Below are 22,400 nucleotides of genomic sequence, written 5' to 3' on the forward strand. Positions count from 1 at the left end.
TCCTTCCTTCCTTCCTTCCTTCCTTCCTTCCTTCCTTCCTTCCTTCCCTTTGTAAGTTGTCTCAGTCTTTGATGCAGGACTGAAGGAATCCTCCCCTGAATATCAAAGCTCATCTTAGCTCAGTGGCTTGCAGAGGTAGAGAGTTAAACCTTCCAGCCAACTACACTGTAGCATAAATTATCTTTGCTGGGATTCTTTTACGGTTTATTTTATGGTTAGCTCTGATCTCTTTATGGGTGGGATTACTCTTTAAATTTATTTTGCCTTCCTTTTTTTTTTTTTTTCAAGAGACCCAGTATACAGCCCAGGTGGATCTTGAGCACACAAGTTTGGCTTTTCGGAAACTTCTAGATACTGTGTTCTCACAGTGATATAACCTATGTGGAAGGTGGGCAGGTGTATGCATGCAGACACAGTAAAACATGGCAGAGTAAATACAGTATCTTTGAAAAAGAAGTTAGTAAAAAGTGATTTAAAGAGATCACAAGGCTCTCTGCCCTGATATCATTCCCACAAACATTGCGCTGAGACTTGAGTGTGTTGAGCCCAACTGTAGATTTAAGAGAATATTGGCTATTAAGAGATACAAGCAGTGGTGGCAGCGAATGCCTATTATCCCAGTACTCCAGGAAGCAGAAGCAGGCAGATCTCTGTGGGATTGAGGCCATCCTGGTCTGCAGAGTCTAGCCAAAGCTACAGAGAGAAACTTTGTTTCAGAAAGAGAGAGAAACAGGAAGAGAAGCAGAGAGAGAGAGAGAGACATTTTGAACTGGGAGGTGACAAGAGAAAGGGCTACGTGATCCAATTCTAACCCAATTTTGTTATAAAGACAATAAAATCATGAGCTTTTATTTAAGAAAGAAAAAGGTCACAGGGACAGGATTGTTTGAATGACAGTTTTCCATTCTGCCCGCACATCTCTAGGCTTTAAGAGAGAAATCCGTTTTGCTAGGAATTAGATTGCAGTAGGCTTGAGTAGGCTACTCCTATCTCACAGCCTTCCCTGGACCAGTGGAAATGCATGTTCCTCCCCAAGAGTCAGCAAGCATCTTTCACTTCTGGCGCTTGGGCATTTTCATGGAATTCCAGCTACACTGAGTGCTAGGTGATTGTGTCTGGAAAAATCATCCCACTGTGGCATTAGGTTAGAAATAGAATTGACCTCCCTTTACTATACTTCAAAGTTTGATCCACAAGTTATTCATATTTAAATAAGTTTGTATGTTTGTACATAAAATTTATAAAATGAAATTATTTTAATTTGATTATTTTTGTTCTCAAGCACTGATCTATATAGAGAAAAAAATCTTAGTTATGACTCATCTTGACAGTCTTTCTCTTTTAAAGACTGTGTCTCAGCACATCCTCAGTTTCTGTGCTCTGAACATTCTTAGGCATTCCTAAGAAATTACTTTTGTCTTTCCTTTTTTATTTTTTTACTTCTTATGGAATCATTTAGAACCCGGTATTTTAAGTAATGTTGAATCATTAATACCTAATATTTTTACTCTTCATTTTCTAAAAGATATGTTCAAATCTTTGAATTGCCATTCTAAGGATAATGTATTTTACGATCTTAATTTATTACTTAAAATGCTACCTAGCGACTACCAACCACTCTATTTCCAGATTGATTGAACTCTTGGCTCTTTTCCTTGTAAGCCTGCAAAAATCACATGCTAAGGAGCCTGCTTGTCTCTGTAGTCACTGCGCATCACATACACTAAGTTCTCCTGCTCTGAAAGGGGCCCATGACAGAAAGCCAGCAAGTAGACGACATGAAGAAGTGAACACCATTAATCTACCTATTGTTCTTTCACTTAGGGAGAGAGACCGAGAATATTGTATTTCCACTGGTAGCCTAGGCATAGTACTGTGTTCATGTGCTACTTATGTGTTTACTATATTGACATCATGTTCTGACCAGGACATGTAATGAAGGGATGAAGCCAACGTATTCCAAGCCTTGCTGTTTGCACACTCTTCTTTGTCATAATTACTATCTTTACACTTCCTTAACTCTGTCGGGAGCATCTTCCTCCTCGTGGTTCGTACCTGAAGCCGGGTTTCACAGAGCATAGTGCTATAATTAGCACTCACGACATTTGTAGCTTGCAGAGTTCAGACTCAACCTGCTATTCCAGCCTCTCAAATTCCCCTAATCCTACTTCCCAAGACAACCCTGCTACCTAGCGTATTTTGATTCCCTCTACAATTTTTTTCATTTGACTGAATTAAAAATCATTGTAAAAGTTTGCCTTAACATGCTCTCAACGTGTTACTAAATTAAGATTAACTCTCAAGGATAAATTTTCAAGCAATTAGTTTTGGTTTTTAGCTGAGCAGAAAGAACACCCCACTTACAATGCCGAATAAAAACGATTTATATACTACCATAGTACGTTCCTTATAAAAATGTTAGGTCTGTAGCCGAGATTTGCTAATCAAATTCAGAATTTGATTTGAAATGCCTCCGGCAAAAGGCCAATCCAGTTATGAAAGAACAGAAGCAAAACCCGGGGCCTGGACGAACCTCCTCCAGAAGCTAGCTAAATCTTTTGCTCTCCTTAACAAAAGTGGTTCCAGAAATCACTGCAATTGCTCCTAAAATAGGATATCATAGCTAATTTTTTCAATAAATTATTGGACTGTCCAAGACACAAAACATGTACATTTTGGAATCTAGAGTTATAAAATATTCTGACATGTTTTAATATAAACAGGAACATTTCCAATGATTGCTTGGATCTAAAATGTTTTTCCACTTGACATTTGTTTATACTGCGTAGGAAAGAAACTCTATTTATGGATAACTGAATGACACAAATAAACACGGGAGAGGGCTGAAAAATCAGCTTTGATTGTGCGTGAAAGTCTACAATGCCATTGTGTACTCTTGTGCCGTATTCTGATTGCCTGTTTATTTTTACAGAACTGCTGGTGAGCCCATGGAAGAGGAGCCAGCCTTGTGAAGTGCCAAGTCTCCCCCGATATTTCCTGTGTGTGACATCATTGTGTATCCCCCCCACAACCCCAGCACCCTCAGACATGTCTGCAGCCTGGGTGGCACAGTTTGATGGAACATAAACACTGGGCACAAAATTCTGAACAGCAGCTTCACTTGTTCTTTGGATGGACTTGAAAGGGCATTACAGATTCCTGAAATGTAACCAGTGATTCTAAAGTTACAGTGACCAGGATTGGAAGAAACTGTTTCCAGCATGCTTTTATGCTGGTGACCCACTCCCAGATACAAAGTGTGAGCTAGCAACGTTCCACACCGCCTTGGATAGTGTTCAAGTGGATATGGCAGTCAGTGAAAATTTGGGCAAAACCTGAGACATATTCATTCCTGACATTCTGATCGTCGTCCTATTGTATTGTTTATTGTCAAATACTTAAATTGTTTACAGGACTTCTTCTAGCTATGAGTGGATGGGAATCACAGACGGATTACTTGGGGTAGGGGGTTACGGAGCTTTTTTTTATGTTATGTTATGTTTTGTTTTGTTTCATTTTGTTTTGATTTTTTTGCCTTTGTTCTAGCACACTTCTACCCCTCCTGGGAAGAGTTCAGGATGGACCTGGGGTATGGGGAAAAAAAAATCATACTGTATCGGACAATCCAAAAGGAACTTGCACGTTGTAGGCAATTTTTTTGTGTCAAATTTTGTTGGAATTTCACACTTGTCTCAAGTTCTCACAGGATATGAACTGGCAGTTTTGTCGGGTAATGCAGTCTCTCCACCCTCAGCAATGCCACCACAGGGACAGTGGCTTCTGGAGGTGCATCCCTTGGGAGGTGGACAGTCGCTGAAAAGCACGTAACCTCTCAAGGGCGGTAGTTTCTTCCAAATCTAAGACTCCTTCTCCCCCTTCCTTGCCCTGTCCTCCTGCTTCCTTTCCTCTCTTGCCTGGCATCCTTAAATCCCCATTACTCAAGGGATTTAAGCATTTTGTTTATTTTGTTTACTTTTCAAGTTAGCCCACTTTTATTATCTGATTCTACTGTGAAACTATTTCAGCACATATGGCTCAAACGATGCCCCCAAGTTTTCTAGGTCTCAGAAATGTGTCGGTGAGGATGTCTATGATCCCTTTGAAGGAGTTAAGCTAGGAGTTATGCCTTCACAAGAAAACTAACACAGAACTCAAACATTGCACAGGTAGCCTTTCTAGCAAAGGTTCGAAATAAAAGACATTTCTCTCCGAGATTAAAAACAGCTTAGTAAGTAAAATACAAGGGAGTTAGCTGCTGCCTCTGAAAACGGTATTTCAGTGTGTAACTCAAACACCTAAAGACAGTGAGGTAGAATACCTCACATATTTAATATCTGACAATGCTTTTGAACATTGATGTTTCTTTTTATATATTTTCCTAACTCAAAGGATATATTAAAGCCATAAGTGAAGATTGTCATGCTTTTATTCAGAAATCTGAAAGGAACCTTAATTAAAACAAGGTTTTAGGGGAGGCTGAGATATGAAAGACATGGGACAATGTGGTTTTAGTTAGGGAGGACTCCAACCTGTAAATCAAAGATGAAAGATCTCACTCACGTAGAATTACATAACTCCCCTTTGTTATACAGTCAGACCACATTTTTCATGCATTTGGTTTTTTTAGGATTACCATTTTAATTTTAAAGACTTTTATTACATATACAAAATGGCTCTGAACTAGGTTTAACATCTTAGAAATTTGAGACACCCTTTGAAATAAGAAATCTGAAATGGAATGTAACCTGGTATTAGGTAAAAATTATTTTCATTGCATAAGAGTTAAGTCAATCTAGACTCATAATTGTAATAAATTTCTTAGTAAATTCCATTTTCTTTATGTTTTAGAGAAATTCATGTCATTTACATTTGCAAGCTCTCTGTGTGTCTGTCTCTCTCTCTCCCTCTCTTAATTGGGGACATTTTCTTAAAGAAAACTAAGGGCTCACAATAGACCTTCTCACTTTAAACTGGAAAACAGTTATCATACTTCAAAAAAGGTACATTCTTGTGAAACTTTAAAATCAGCTTTAGAATTACACGTTCCTATTGTTACTCTTCAGTCCTGTTGGATCCTGAGACAAAACAAGGCAGCACAAATGCACTAACGTGACCTGGCCTCATAAGGTGACTTGTCACCCTCATGAAGACAAATCACTGGGACATCTATAGATTTTCAAAATGCATGAAAGGGTTAACCACACACTCCCTCCAGCCTTGTGCTGACATACCTAAGTGATTGCGATACAGAGCATTAGAACCCTGGGAGGGGCAGAGAGACTGTGGTGGGGACTGATCATGAGCTAAGCATAGTTGTTCAGAGGTGACACATTTGGTTACATATCCTCTTACCAGATCAAGGGCGTGCCCCAAAGGGCAGAATGAAAATTTCAGCATTCTTCTAAAACTGACCAGCATTTTTAAACCAATAGTTAAACTGGTATAGTTTTCCTCACCTACATGCTTAGGTTTCACTGTTCCCAATGGCCCCCAGTGGACACTAGTGAAGAAGCAATATGGCTGCTGAGTCTCATTCTGACCTGCCCTTTAAAAAGATGCCCGCAGGACCTCCATCACAGTCGAACAAAACTCACGCACAGTGAAATAAAATAATGATGTTTTGAGAAATATATGAGTAAATAATGCTGAGTTTAAATAACAGAAACAAAGAGAAATGTTGAAAATCAGTTTTGTGTTCTATATGGTTTGATGTTTTATTTTAGGCCGAATGAAGCATCCCTAGTAAGGAGTTAGCAAGTACAGACACCAATGATAATTTAGGCTTTGTTTTTACAGGAAAAACATTGGAAGAGAAATATTTTTTACATATTTTAGCAAATTTGTAATATCCAGATGGGAGAGAGAACTCAGATTTTGCAGATATTTGTTAAAAACAAACAAACAAAAAAACCAAAACTCAAATTTTCTTTCCACAGTCTTAGGAACAGAAACGGTTCCTTCAGTGTTGGCTATGACCCTCTGGGGGCATTTTCACTCATCTAACTGAAAACACAAATGGCCTTGAAAACGGGGCATCTCCTCCCACAGAGACTTCAAAAATTGTGAGACTAGTCTCTGCTAATGGACCAGACTTGTTTTATTTCTAGAGGTCGGTCACAAGGCTTTGTGAATTTACTGGGTATCTTTACAGACTCCATACGAGAGTAAACAAATGTGCTCCAGAGAATCTGCTGGAAGAAAAGCCCTCTTCATTCAGCGCTTTTAAGCTTTTTTACATTTTATTTCAGCATGTATTACTAAGGCACTTTATTAAAATACTTTATTTCTCATTTCAGAATCTCTCCTCTATTTTTCTCAATGAAAGCAGGTGTTAAAATCTAATCGTTCTCATTAAAACAAATCAGAATCAGCCATTCTGTCAAAGCGTGACATAGTCTTTTCTAGTCTTGTCTGTCTTAACATTCTTTTTCTGTCTTTGGAAATGAAATCATGTGCTTCCTGAGATAGATGGGGGGGACACAAATGACACACCTGTTGTGCTACTTCCATAAAGAGGGCATTTTCACCTCCAAATGTAGTAAAAAGTGGACTGTCTGAGATAGAGAACAAAGGCTCTCCAGGGTCGTCACAGCTGGCCATTGCTGTGGTCACACAGCACCAGCCCTTCTCTGTATCCCAAGGACACAATTATATTTTGGTCTCTGGTAGAAATCTGCACTATTTACTCCCCTTTGACAGAAATATTATAGAGGATTCCAATCGCTTCCTCAACACCATCACCAAAACATGTAAATGTCTATGCTGTGGCTCTGTTCTCTGGATGGATTTACGTAGGAAATCAAAGGCTTGTCTCCCAGAACTAACATCTTGTCTTTGCTTCTTACTTGAGGAAGTAGTGAGGGACGATGTGCTATCAGAGGATAAAAATTTTAAATGAACATGAGATATATGAATACACACACACACACACACACACACACACACACACATACACACACATTCGGGACTATTGAATTTTATTTCTCCAAACCAATGGCAATACATACAACCTATAACATTCCGACCTGCAATATATTAAGAAATTACTGTGTCCGTTATTAACAAATATTTTGTGAGTAACTCCATCAGAGAAATCTTAGACCATTGATCTGAGACTGATGGAACTTTATTTCAATGATAAGACATTAGAGTTGTTATCACTTCTCAAACTGTCTTGACTCTCAAACTAGAGCAGTTAGCAAATACATAATCCACTGTGCAGTGCCAATATTCCTAATCATATCCTTTCCTCCCTCTCCATTTCCCTTGCTTGCCTGCCAATACTAAGTTGGCATACCTAAACAATCAGAATAATCTCTGAGCTCTCTATGCTTTGTGTTTCCCAAGAAGAAACAACCCTTTAAGTTTTCCTTCTGAGACCTCACATGTCGTAGTTCTCTTCATGCACTTTATCTAAGTCCTAGTCTATACCTTGATGTGTTTTTACTTATTCCTTATCAAGAGACACCTGGCTTAGCTACCCTCACCTAAAAGGACACTTAAGCTAGGCTTTATTCTATACTTGGGGCTTGCCGCTTTCTTTTATTAATGGAGAATTTTATTTTTGTGTCAAATACAATTTCCACCATTTCTGCTACTATCCAATTGAGTAGTGTTGGTTCTCAGGCAGGGGAGATTGTGCACACACTCTCCATGCCCTTTGGGAGATGTTTTTGTGAGTCAAACCCAGAAGTACACCCGAAGTAAAAAAAAAAAAAAAGCAAAGGAGAAACTCAAGAACTCTATTTTTTGACAATAAAAATGCCTGACTTAAATAAGAAATAAAATCCTTTTAATTTTCTTATTTGGTCCTCAAGCATGTTAAGGGCATGTTACAATGCCACAGGTACTAAGTGAGGTCAATTGTTTTCAGGGATACTGTGATCTAGTCCCTCGACAGACACTGCCATAGGCTTTGCCCTTGCATGGAGATTGCTTTCTGTAACAAATGATAACGTTATTGTAGCAATGTCTTGATCGAGGCCGTTATTAACTTAACATTTAGTAGAACTGGAATAACAAAACAAATGTCAAAAGAATTAAAAGCTTTAAAATCTGAAGAGAAATTTTGCTTCCCTGTGTATGCAAAGATTATTTCAGAAATAAAAAAGTCCTTTCTCTCTTTTTAAATTGTAAGGTTTTCCAAGTCTTTCTGTATGAGTAGTGCAAACCTTCCCAGAAGCAGGGGGAGATAAACCTGCCCTCGCAGTGATAGCTGCACTGAGCAAGGTCGTTCATTCCGTAATCTCTTCCATTCAAAACAATTATGCTGATATTTTAAATCAGTTGGGCACTTCAGGAAAAACAAATAAAAAAAAACACAACAAAAACAAAAACCTCATTTATTACTTTGTCGATTAAACGCTACAACAGGATTATTGGAGTGAACACAGAAAATATGAGCTTCTGGTTTGTGTAATGCGAATGAGTCTTTTGTACTGTGTTTGTATCTTTTATTGTAATAAGATCAATTGTCCTCTTTGAACAAGTAGTTTTGCCCTTAAATTTTTTGGTTTTCTTCAAAATCTGTCAATCAGAACTGCTACAGAAAGCACACATTGCCAAACATAAAGTTGTTCTGCCAGTGGTATGTTCCCAGATGTGCAAGATAGTTACCCAATAAAGGATTAATAGCTAAGAACAGCACATTGTTGAACATGCTTTCAGAATGTTCACCTTCTTTCTGCTTCCTTCCTTTTCTTCCTTCTTTTGTACTTGGAAACACAGTATCATGCTCCAAAGGACTGTAGGTGTTAGTGTCCCCGCTGCTTCCAGAGGATGATGATGCCCTTTTTGTCGTGTGTTTTCTACTGATTAGATTTTCGTCTAGTCCTATGTGAATAAAGCTATTTGAATAAATGTGTGCTTAAGTTTCTACATCCTAGGTGCCTGCCATTCCAATCTGTATCACAATCATGTGACGGATATTTTTGATAAACAATGTATTATTAATTGTGAGGTATTGTGATATACACAATTCCACTTTTCAAAACTGTAGAGTTGAGACTAGAGATATGACTCAGCAATTAGGAGAACTGGGTGCTTTTGCAGAGGACCAGGGTTCACTTCCCAGGACCCACATGTTGGCTCACAACTATCTATAACTCCAGTTCCAGGGAATCTGATATCTTGCTTCTTCAGGCACTTGGTACACCCATGATATACATCCATACATACAGGTAAAATACACATATAAAATAAAAATAAATCATTTTTTTAATTTAAAAACTAGGGATATTTGTTTGCAAGTATCTTAGGATAGAATGAGAATTATCAACATCTTTAAGAAGCCAATAAAAACTGTTACTAGGTCACATGCTAGTGCATGCGTGTAATCCCAGAACTCTGGAGGCTGAGCCAGGAAGGTTTCTACAACTTCACATCAGCCTGGGCTATGGTGAAAGACCCTGTCTCAAAAAACGACAACAACAAATTACAATCACTGTTTTGACTAAAGTTTTATTGTCAAGATAAAGAGTAAAACAAAACAACAAAAAAAAGTATCCCATGCGTGTTACTCTACTGAATTTTAGTAATTCTCCTTATCTATCAAATGAGTCTTGTACCATATGGGCTTTTTACAGGAGAAAAACAAATTTAACGTACCATCATTATAGCCAGTAAGAAATACCTACATCTTTCTAGCTTTAAAAAGTCTCTTCTTTCCAAATGTCATTTACTAGCATATTTCAATGAAAAAAAAATTAAAAAAGGAAATCTCTGTCTAAGCTTTAGAAAGGACTGTGTGCTCAGCCTCTGTTCACCTGGGGGGGGGGCAGTATTTAATGTGCTGTTAGCTGAATCTGGTCATCATGGCTGGGTTTGTACAGTAAGTTACAAAACAGGTATTTCTTCCCATATTCAACATCTTACTTGCTTTAATCTAGACAAGAACTCTGAATTGCCTTTGGAACACATACTTCAAAACTTTTGAAATGTAGTCCAAGACCGACACTTATTTTTGTATTTGATAACCCCCTGCAATGTTTAACATTCCAAAACTTAACGGTTTCCAGTGGACAGTGGTTTGAGTGTCTGCTGGGAAAAGATAGCACATTTTGTCTAATAAAAGTAAACCTGAGATGGAGTGAGTAGAGTTGATTTCAGTGGCGAACACCTATGTCTTTTTTTTTTTTTTTGGTAATTATTTTATTTTATTTTTTAATATTAATTACAGTTTATTCACTTTGTATCCCAGCTGTAGCCCCCTCAGTCATTCCCTCCCAAGGTCACCCTCCCTCTCTCTTCTTCTCCCATGCCCCTCTCTAAGCCCACTGTTAGGGGAGGTCCTTCTCCCATTCCATCTGACCCTAGTCTATCAGGTCTCACCAGGGCTGGCTGCATTGTATTCTTCTGTGGCCTGGTAAAGCTGCTCCCCACGGAGGAGCTAGTTGATCAAAGAGTCAGCCACTGAGTTCATGTCAGAGACAGACCCTGTTCCCCTTACTAGGAGAACCACTTGAATACTGAGCTGCCATGGGCATGCGGAGATCTTTCCAACTTCTGATATTTTCTTCAATTTCTTTCTTCAGAGACTTGAAGTTTTTCTCAAACAGGTCTTTCACTTGCTTGGTTAGAGTCACTCCAAGGTACTTTATGTTATTAGTGGCTATTTTGAAGGGTATAGTTTCACTAATTTCTTTCACAGCCCTTTTGTCTTTGGTATACAGGAGGGCTACTGATTTTTTTTTTCTTAAACAGATTTGTAAGCATGTTACTTCATGCTTCGTTGTTTCTTCTAAATTTCTGTGGTGAAAAAGAGCAACTGAAAAAGTGACCTATAAGCAGAAATACAAGCACCAATGTCCCCTTCATTTAATGAGTAGTTGTAGTTGAAAATACATCTCTTTCATTACTTCACACTTTTGTATTTGTGTTCTTCAAGTTGTGAGACAGAAAGTGCTTCCAAACACTGCCATCACTCCCAGGAATGGTGATACCAGCAGGACAACTTCTTATTGTCCTTCTGGTTGACCACAAATGGCTCACGCTGTACATATCCTAATAATTATTGTGAAAAGACAGAAAACTCTTCTGGCAAGCATGTTAAGAACAGAGAAGCAAGATTCAGAAAAAGAGACCAGAAGTCTTTTTTGTTTTGATTTTTTTTTTTGGGGGGGGGTGTTGATGTGTATGAAGCAGAAGAAATGAAAAGGAGAATATATTTAGAAAAATTTAGATATCTCAGGATATCTAAAAAAAAAAAAAACAAAGAAACCACATAGAACTTCATATTGAAAAAGTACGTAGTGTAATAATAAAATACATGACCTCACTTATGTATCTCCTTTAGTTATTTTTTACAAAAATAATAAGGTTTAAAGTTGTAAAGTGTAATCACAATGAATTCTTTAGTGAGAGTAAAAAGTGAGTATTTTAACAAGTTAATATTTACTACCTATTCCTAATTGTAAAATTTTATAGCCACATAAAACATGGTTATTTATTTTAAGAATGCATATTTCAGTGTATCAAGTTTATTTTTCTTCTTTTCTATTCATGTTTGTCTTGATTATTCATTCCAAAATTAAAATAAAATAGAAATACTAATAGATAATTAATATTTTTCCTATTTTCTCAATTAAATCTCACAAAACTATTGTTGGGGGAGTAATATAAAACATCATCACATCAAAGATTAAATTCTAGAATGATATTCATGTTTTTGCAATTATATTTGAATTAATTCAGTTTTAAAATTTATTTTTCTCTTTGTTAATAGTTTATCATACACAATGTATTGAGTTTAATCATGGCATCTTCATACATATGTGTCAGTACACTTTGTTCTAAATGGTTCCTTTTTGTACTGCCTGCCTTTGTTCAGGCTGCTTTCCTTTTTTTTTTCCTTCAATTAGTTCTCCCTTCTGCTTCTCTGCTTCTTTTAAAAATAATCCATTAGTTCGTTTCCCACCTCCAGTAGGCTCTCTACTTCCCTTCACATGATCCTCTTTCCAGTCTAATGATCTACAAACACACACATATAAACGCACACGCAGATAAACATTTGATGGAAAGTATGTAGTTCCTAGCAAGGGCTGGAGATGTGGCTCAGTAATAGAGCACTCTCCTAACATTCACAAGGCCGTGAATTGAACATTTATAACCATAGAAACAAAGTAAATGAGACAAAAGAAGATAATTTTGAGCTTCAGAAAGCTAAACAACCTTAAAAAGAGCTTTCTAATTCTGTTATTTTTCTCTTTCTTTAAAAACAAAATAAGTAATTATAATTTTGGTTATGTTGGATTACAGTAATTAAGTTCTATAATAACCAGATCAACTTTACTTCACTTAATACAGTACAATTTTCAGTATCATTTACTTTTCGAAATACTGATCTTGGTATGAGATGGTTTCCTCCTTTCATCAGATCCTTAAGCGGCACAGGCTGCTGCATCCTCAGCCGACAGGTTGCTTTTAGAGGTGGTCTCTGCGCCATAAAAATACCACACCCCGTGAAATCTAACTTATATTTAACCAATTTTATTCTTACTTCTTAATGGCTTTGTACGTGTTCATCTTTTAGACTTAAGTTCAAACTGTAAGTCACACATAGCCCACAATAGGTTCTCCAATTGGTGCATATTTATAGAGCTTCTTCATGATGCCTTGATTAAGATAAGTCTGAAAACAAAGGATGAAGTCCACTGAAGAGATCAGAAAATTCAAAAATCACAAAATAGATTATAGGGCTGCAAGGTCCAGAGAAAGAGGATATCCTAATATGTGTATGTACACACACATACATATAAAGAGGATATCCTAATATGTGTACATACACACACGTACATATAAAGAGGATATCTAATATGTATATATACACACATGTACATATAAAGAGGATATCCTAATACATGTACATACACACATGTACATACAAAGAGTTAAAATGGAGTGACACCGCTCCTACTAAGACCCTGAAAGCTAACAAATAAAAATCTCAGACCTTGGAACCAGTTACCTGTTTCTGAGCTGTTGGCCAGTGAGACCTGGGAGAACAGAGCCCATAAATGAGGTATACTAAATTCTAATGAAATAACCAACTTTATTCAGGGCGTCAGACAATTTATACTCTGAGGATGAAGAGCAGTCACATGAGTAAAGTAAAGTGTATGACCACAGGGGCCAGCTGAACTTGTCCAGCAAGCAGCCTGCGGCAAAAATACATTTTTCCATAGAGGCATATAAACAAATAACAATAGCCAGATGTATGATTAATCTGAATTAAACCCACTCCTATCCACTGCACCTGACAGGGGAACAAAAGCATATTCCAGGAGCAATTCCATGTTCTGAAGAAGTTGAGACTCTTGTCTTGTTTTCTTGGCATTTTCTCACAAGCTCTCAAATTCTGCACATAGGAGTCCATTCTTAGATCATGTTCTGACAGCAGGCTATTGCCAATACTGATGGTTACCCTCCAGAACCTGACAGTGAGAGCCTATTGCTGAAGATACCATACACTCATCAGCTTACGTGGAGACGCCACATAGACGCTCTGTCTCTAGTGGCTAGCTTTGGAGTGCTGAAAGGTGTGACACACACTAGTGGAGGGGAAAAATTAGTCATCTTTATGCAGCTGCGAACCATGTGAGCCACAATAAGGACTGCTCTGGCGAAACATCCTCTGTGAGTACAATAGTGGCATGAATACCAAGCATTTTCTGGGTGGAGTTACATCTTGCTGTACAAGATAAAAACCCTATCAGGCACCACTGTTGAGAGAAGAACTTGTGGCTAGAAGTGTCATAAGCACTAGGGGAGAAATTAGCAGTAGTATCCTCCTCCTACTACTATAGATTTAACTGAACACACAGCAGATTGAAATGCCCCTTTAATAAATGAATGTGTAATAGAGAGATGAAAAAGATGGCTAAACAGAGTAGGGAGCAGAGAGAGGTGGGATGGAAATGAGGCAGAGATAGCACAAGTGCAATGGATAAAAGGGACAGTCCTCCAGATGCCACACAGCTCGGCCTCTCCCTGCTTCGAGGAGGAGAGCACTGGATTTTAGAGCTACCCTCTGGCTGCAAACACAATAATCAAGCCCAGGACTTCCAAGTGCTGGATGGTGTGCAGCAGCCTGGAGCTCGCACAGGATCTGCCCAGAGACTCCTGGTCCAGACACACAATCACCTCCACTCTGAGTAGCAGCAGGATGTCTTAGATGTGGAGTGGCTTGTTTTCTTTCATTTTCTGTGTTGAGTCTCCTCACAGGACTTCCGCATGCTGCTGCCTGAGCCATGTTGGCATCCATGATCAGTGCTGCCTCCAGCTGCCGTGGGCAAGGAAGCTTCTTTCGCAAGTGGTTTTGATGACTGCAGACTCATGACTGAGAATGAGAAACAATGAAACTTCCGTGACAACCTCTCTACCTCCTCACCACCACCACCAAAAAAAGAAACAGTCACTGAAGACAGTCCTTAAAAACTGTGATAAGTTAATGATGAAGATGCAGTTGATGAGGAGTGCGAGACTACACAATTTTCTTAAATTGGCTGACCACCATGCGTTTGACCATGCTCCAGTGAGTATATAGGCAACACAAACTGGACTTGGTGTGGTTTGGGGGAGCACCAGGGTGGGAGAGTGAACCTGGGAGGAATGGGGAGTGTGATCTGGCTGCATTGTATGAAATGCCTAAATAATCAACAAAAGTATTATGCTGGGGAAGGAAATATGAAACAGTCATAGAAAGAAGCAATATCCCTATCCATCAGCCTTTTTAACACTCTGTTTGAAAGGGATCCAAAATATTAAGACTTTCAACATTAAAACTTCTAGAGGAAAATATCAGGAAAAAAAATGTGGTATAGGGATAGGCAGGGACATTCTGAAAAGTATTTCAATAGCTCACTAAATAACTGCAATACATGTCGAAAGCCATCAAAAAGTAAATGTTCTGAATGGCAAAGGAAAGACCTCCTAGAGTACAGACAGAACCTGCAGAGCAGGGGAGCATTTGCTAACTACAAACATAACAGGAAATTATAGCAAGAATGTTATAATTATAAACAGCAAAATAAAAATAATTGAATCCATGCATGGGTAAATTCATTAAACAGGCAATTCTCAAAAGAAAAAAAAGTGCAAATGAACAACAACAAAAAAGCCACATGGAAAAAGATTCCAGATTATTAGCCATTAGGGAAATAGAAATTGAGACTTCATTAGCATTAAGACTCCTTCTTACCTTAGTCAATATGGCTGCCAACAGCAAAGCAAATGACACCAACTTTGACAAGGGTGCAAGGAAAAAAACATTGTTTTGCTGTGCTGGTAGGAATATAAACCAGCAGACACTGGTGAGAACAAGCAGGGAGAAGTGTGAAGATCCCTCATAAAGACTTAAAAACAGAAAGAACGACTTTATGATTCATATATTCCGTGGTCCCCAAGAACTCTGTCGACAAACCACAGGGGATGTCCACATTCGTGCTTACTGCAGCACTGTTCCCAGAGGTCAAAATACAGTGCCAGCCTATGTGCCCATCAACAGATGAACGGACAAAAAAACATGTGGTTTACAGATGAATAACAAAAATTCATCATCTTTCAGGAAAATGGGTGAAACTAAGGTTCTTGATGGTAAAATAAGCCTGAATCAGAAAGACAAACATTCCATGATGTCTTAGAAGCAGAATCTTTATGTAAACACCCACCCTCTGTCTCTCTGTCTGTGTGTACATGAACACATAAACGTGTGTGTGTGTGTGTGTGTGTGTGTGTGTGTGTGTGTGTGTGTCTGTGTCTGTGTGTGTGGTGTGTGCAGGGTGTAGAAAAGGAAAATGGAATTGCTATTTGGAAAATACAAAGCACCAGGTGAAGAAGGCCTGGATAAAGAGTAGTTAAGGACAAATGCACAAATAATGATATACATGTATGAAAATGAAAACTTAAACCATGATTTGTGTGCATGTGGTTTATATGTGGCCAGGTATACCTGCCCATTGTTATGGTTAGTTTTAATGTCAACCTGACACAGATTAGGGTCACCTGAATAGGGAGCGTGACCTGAAGAACTCTCTGATTGCCTTGATAGATTTTTGAGGACCACCTGGACTATTATAGGTAGCAACCATGATGAAAGGGGCATGGCAGAAGAAAGATTATTTGGCTTCCAGTTTACCAGCTGGGAATTGGTTTACACAGCTGCTGGTCCCTCCTCTGCTTACATTAGAACCAGCATGTCCCCATTTCCATCTTGGACTAAGAACCAGTAGCTTGCCAGGAATCTTCTAGATTTTCAGCACTGGAGAGGGACTGTTGAGGCAGCAGCCTTATGGAGTGAGCCACTACAGCATTGTTGGCCTTTCCAGTGAAACACAACCACCTTGGAACTGCTAAACACCCTGCCTCAAAGACAGAGAAACCACTTGGTTTTCAGCTTGCCACCACCTGTGGTACGTTCAGTTATTGTGCTATTTTAACATTAATTAACTTAATAAACTCATACACACAAGGATATACATATATGTGAGATATATATATATATATATATCTCACAGAAAGAGAGAAAAAGAATTGATTAATGATATACATCAATATTTATTAAAACATCATACTGGCTGTTTCATTTTGCTCCATATTTTTTTTTTTGCTCCACTCTTTCTTTTTCTTTCTTTTGTCCCCCCTTTCAGGCTGGAGTATTTATGTCCTCTCACTTTTTCTTCACTAGTTCTAGACAGATATATTAGACCTCACTCTTTTGAATTATTTCTTTTTATTCTCTTTACACCATGGTTATAGCTCCATCCCTCCTCCCCTCCCAATCTCCAGAATCTGGAAACAACCTAGATGTACCTCAGCTAAAGAGAGGATAAAGAACCATGGTACATGTACACAATGGAATACTACTCAGCCCTTAAAACAAACAAGGAAATCATGAATCTGCAGGCAAGTGGATGGAACTAGAAAAGATCATCCTGAGTGAGGTGACCCAGACCTAGACCTCACTCTTTGAAGATGTGGTGACTGCGTTGAAACTTCTAGGTAACGAGTAATGTTTTCTTGGCCCTGTGACTGCATCGCTTTAATAAACCATTGTCTCTACTTTCGCTGCTAAAATGTCTACAATTACCTCATTACCATGGGTTGAGTCTGAAATACCCCCACAGCCTTGTGTTTTTACTGTTTGTTTTTAGTGGGGTGTGTATTTGGGGAGGACATGGGGAGGCCTTGCTGATGGACTAAGATCACACAGTGGTGTAGGCTTAGATTTTTCACCAAATCTAATTTCTTTAGGGTTCTTAAACACCTTTACCTCCCCTCCAACTCCTGACCTTAGATAGGAGATTAGTAGGGAAAAGGGCAGTAGAGCTCTTTTATCTATTTCCTGCTGATTAGAGTCGATGAAACTTTAGCAGATTACCAACCTCAGTTGTCAGGATACCAGCAGTCCAACACCAAGCAGCGACAGGATTCAAAAGAGAGGGACAAGTCAGCAACAGCTGCAAGACTCAGGCAGATTGCCCTGAGAAGTCCTCTGGAATGTCTCTCTCTACAAAGTCAAGTGTTTAAGAATGAAGATCAGCACAGCAATGTTGATCCAAAAAATGATATCTCTCTATCTCCCCCTTCTTTCATAAGATTCCCTGCACTCTGCCCAAAGTTTGGCTATGAGCCTTAGCATCTGCTTTGATACCTTGCTAGGCAGAGTCTTTTATAGGCCCTCTGTGGTAGGCTTCTGTCCTGCTCCCTGTTTTTTCTTTCTTCCAATGTCCATCCCATTTGCCTTTCTGAATGAGTATTGAGCATCTTACCAAGAGTCCTCATTCTTGCTTAGCTTCTTTAGGTGTACAGGTTTTAGTATGTTTATCCTATATTTTTTGGTCTAATATTCACTTATAAATGATTATATACCATGTGTACCTTTCTGTTTCTGGGATACCTTATTTGGGATGATCTTTTCTAGTTCCCATCATTTGCCTGCAAATTTCATGATGTCCTTATTTTTAATAGCTGAGTAGTATTCCATTGTGTAAATGAACCACAATTTCTGTATCCATTCCTCAGTTGAGGCACATCTGGGTTGTTTCCAGATTCTGGCTATAACAAATAAAGATCTGGAGGGGACAGGAACTCTACAAGGAGAGCAACAAAACCAAAAAATCTGGGCACAGGGGTCCTTTCTGAGACTGATACTCCAACCAAAGATTATTCATGGAAATAACCTAGAACCCTTGCACAGATGTAGACCATGGCAGCTCAGTCTCCAAGTGGCTTCTCTAGTAAGGGGAACAGGGGTTGTCTCTGATATCAACTCAGTGGCCTGCTCTTTGATCACCTGCGGCTGGAAGTGGGCAGCCTTACCAGACCACAGAGGAAGACAATGCAGCCAGTCCTGATGAGACCTGATGGACTAGGGTCAGATGAAAGAGGAAGAAGACCTCCTCTATCAGTGGACTCAGGGAGGGGCAGGGGAGGAGAGGTGGGAGGAAGGGCAAGGTTGGAAGGGGATGAGGGAGGAGGCAACAGCTGGAATACAAAGTGAATAAATTGTAATAAATAAATATAACAAATAAAGAACTAAAAAAATAAAAAGTAATGTCTCCCCAGAATGGGCCTCTATTATATCTCCTGTCTTTAGAGTCACTCCCCTCATACATGAGAACTCACAGCAAAACATCATGTGCCCTCTCACAAGCCAACCTGGGCAAAACATGACATGCCCAGCTTGCAGCAAAACATCACATGACAAAACTCAGTCTTCAAAGAAACCAAGAACTTCCACTTCAGGGTGGTCGTCCAAAGGTTCCTCTCTCTGCTCCTTGGTTCACTGTGACATGAAGAGCATCCTCCACAGACTCCTACTGCTGTGAACCGAGCTGCATAGCCATGTCTTCCCACCAAAATAGATTGAAACCTATAAACTCATGTGCCAAAATAAATCTGCCCTACATTTTTTTTCTGTCAAGGAATTCTGGCCACAGCACCACTAAAGTAGTTAATATACTAATTATTGTTCCTTTAGATATAATCTATTTCCCTCTCCTCTAGTCCTTTCCACCTCTCCTCAGTGAGCAGATAGGATCTTTTTTGTGTTGAACCTATGTGGCATTTAAAATGTTTTCTAACCCGAAAGATTCAGCCAGATGTGGTGGATCCCAGGACCTGAAGATGCGTGGGAGCACATGACCCATCTCATTCCATGGATTTGGATGATTGAATACCTGATCTCTGTGGGTCTCTTTATATCTGACGGTTGGTGAATTCTTCAAAAGCACACACACAAAAAGACATTTTAGCTTCTAAAACTGTTCATTGTCTCAGTAAGAGAGGTCCTCTGTCTGGGTACTGAATAGCTATTTCCATAACAGTTTTTCATAAAAAACAAAGTGATAAAAGAGGATCAGAGAAAGAAACCAAAAGTCAAAAACACATAGAAAGCTACATATTGGCCTCCTAAGAATTTGGCATTTAGGCATCCTATGGAAATTAGCTCTGCTGAGAGGAGCATGATAGCCCTTTCCTGGGGGCAGGAGGGTGGATTTAATCTTCCTGTTGGCAGCAAAGAATAGGAAGAAGTGCTACTTGACTTAAACTCAGAAATGAGGATGAGATTACATGGACATCACTTTCTTCTTTCTCCAAATACGACAGGAAAACAGCTACCCATTACTTGTTGGAGAGTAAAAAGTTTGGGCCAAAGCTTGGCAGGAACACATAGAGCTGAGGTTTCGTTTCTTTGCTCTGAGTTACATATTGTGGCCATGTTAAAGTTTAGGCTTCACATTCCTTTCTGGTGACAAGAGATTTAATGGATATGCTACATGCTCAATCTGCCTAGTCCCTTGCATCTTCCTCTGGTTCCAGCTATTCTTTTCTTTTCTTTCTTAAATACTATGTATAGATTGTGTATGGATATCATTTGACTAAGTGAATTCATGGAAAAGAAGAAGAATCATTGCTGTGGGACAAAAATATTTCCTCTCAAAAAAGAATGTACAAGCACACAAAAAAGATGTGGGATTTTTATGAATCATATCCTGTAATTTTTCACTTTTTTTTCCAGCTACCTCCTTCTCAGAACAGAATCCAAGAAAACCAAAGAAAACTATTTGTGCTGTGTGCAAAAATTTTGCCAAATTGAATTACATAATTCATCTAGCAGATTTGATGAGTTCCTGGATGTAATTTGCAACTTTGAATTTTGGGCACAAGGAAATAATGCACTTGTTACATATGAATAACATGTTTGTTAAAATATCGTACTTTATAATTACTTAAAAATGTTTCTATATGCTGCTTAGTTGAGAGACTTAGGCATAAAGCTTGGCATTGCCACACACACTTCAGGATACCAGACTGAATATGCTTGTGTGTAAAGTCAAATCAACAAATTGGCAGAAATTACACATTTCCATAAAGTTATGTTACTGGGGTTAGCCAAGTATATTCATTAAATGTTTGACAAAGTTCTGGATAAAGAGTTAGATTCACATTGGACCATGTAGAATGATTATAGAATATCCAGTTATTTCTAAAAATAATCATTGTAAATTTGGGGGAAAGTCACATAAGCTTGATAGTAGAAGGACATCTTTTTTTTTGGCATTTTCTTTTTTTAAGTTTTATTTTTTTCATTAGTTACATTTTGTTAATTCTGTATCACAGCTGTATCCCTCCTTCCCTCCCCAGTCCCACCTTCCCTCCCTCATCTCCTCCCTGCCCCTTTCCAAGTCCACTGATAGGGGAGGACCTCCTCCCCTTTCATATGACTACGTTTTGTCAGGTATTTTCAGGACTGGCTGCAAAGTCCTCCTCTGTGGTCTAACAGTACTGCTCCTCCCTTGGGAGGTGGGGAGGTCAAAGAGCCAGTCATTGAGTTCCTGTTAGAAATAGTCCTTGTTCCCCTCACTATGGGAAACCAATTGGTTGCTGAGCTATCACGAGTCACATCCGAGCAGAGGTTCTAGGTTTTATCCTCTTATGGTCTTTGGTTGAGTGTCCATCTCAGAAAAGACCCTGTGCCCAGATATGTTTGGTCCTTGTGGAGTTCCTATCCTTTCCACATCAAACTCCCCTTCTTTCGTATGATTCCTTGCACTCTGCCGAGGGTTTGGTTATGAGTCTTAGTATCTACTTTGATACACTGCTAGGTAGAGTCTTTCAGATGCAGAAGGACATCTTTTAAGAGCTTGTTTCTTATACACATATGAAATAAACAACAGCAGATGGACAAAGACAACTTGATAGGAGTTTTTAAAAAAACAGTCAAATAGCTATAGGGGCCAAGTGAAGGCCCAACAAAGACATGTCTACACTTATGTGATAGAAAACATCCTGGTGCTTTATTTAAAATAAAATAGCCTTTTTACTAATTCTTTGAGAATTTCAACCATTTGTTTTGATAATAGTCACCATATCCTCAAACTCACCCCAGATCCACCCTTCCACCCTTTCCACCCTCAGCTTCCTACACACCCAACTTCAGGGTCCTTCTTCTTCTTCTTCTTCTTCTTCTTCTTCTTCTTCTTCTTCTTCTTCTTCTTCTTCTTCTTCTTCTTCTTCTTCTTCTTCTTCTTTTTCATTTCTTTTAAACACATCAAGTCAAATTTTTGGGGCCCAACTCTTTCTGGTAGTAGAGCCTGGCCTGGAATGTGATTGACCTACCAGGATCGCATCACTAAAGAAAAAAAAAAAAAACTAGCTTTGCCTCTTTGGCAGCCAACAAATCCCCCAAACTCCTTAGCTAGTGGGAGTTAATGGTGTCCTCCTCCTGCACTATCCTGCACTATGGGGTTTTGTCTCGCTGGAGATTGCACTGGTCTGTGTGTGCTCTCACAGTTGCTGTGAGTTCATAGGTGCACCTGCCTAGTCATGCTCAGAAAATATTGCTTCCTTGCCGTTACTGTGGCTCTTCCACTCCCCTGGTCCCTTTTCGGCAAATATCCCTGAGACTCAGGAGAGTGTGTGACAGAGATGTCCTGCTGAGAGCTAAGCATTCTTCAGTCACTTATTTGCACTTTGGCCAGTTGAGTGTCTATTTGTTAATTACCACAGACTGCAAATAGAGGCTTCTCTGAGCAGGATTGACAAATGCACTGATCTATGGGTCTAGCAGTAAGTCATTAGGAGTTGTTTTAACTGTAAACCCACTTAGCAGAATAATAGTATTAATTTCGCTCCTGCAGGCCATTACCCATCTATTCTCCCAAAATTGGTTTCAATAATAGATTCCATCTCATGGGCCAGGCCTTCAATTTTATCAGAAAGTGGTTGGTTAATCCCATAACATTTATGCCACTCTAGCGAGGGGCTTATTGTTTGTTATTACCAGTTGTAATATGGTATTATGCCAGTTGTTATTACAGCTCTTGGGGTTCACAGCTGGGTGAGATTAGTGATTACTTTCTCTTCCACTTATATGCGTAGGCCTCTCAGCACTATGAAAG

At 39.0% G+C, this 22,400-nt stretch overlaps 1 protein-coding gene across 1 annotated transcript in view; it reads left to right on the top strand.

The window, feature by feature from the left end:
• Hdac9 (histone deacetylase 9) overlaps positions 1–3,147 on the top strand; it is a 675,889-nt gene extending 672,742 nt beyond the window's left edge. Inside the window, exon 26 of the mRNA XM_055624368.1 lies at positions 2,933–3,147. Within this exon, the coding sequence (XP_055480343.1) occupies positions 2,933–2,972 (40 nt within the window). The 3' untranslated portion in view covers positions 2,973–3,147. The remainder of the gene's footprint in view (positions 1–2,932) is intronic.
• Positions 3,148–22,400: the final 19,253 nt, after the last annotated feature.

The sequence above is a fragment of the Psammomys obesus genome, unplaced genomic scaffold (assembly GCF_907164565.1).
Source record: "Psammomys obesus unplaced genomic scaffold, mPsaObe1.curated_primary_1811, whole genome shotgun sequence".
Lineage (NCBI taxonomy): Eukaryota > Metazoa > Chordata > Mammalia > Rodentia > Muridae > Psammomys > Psammomys obesus.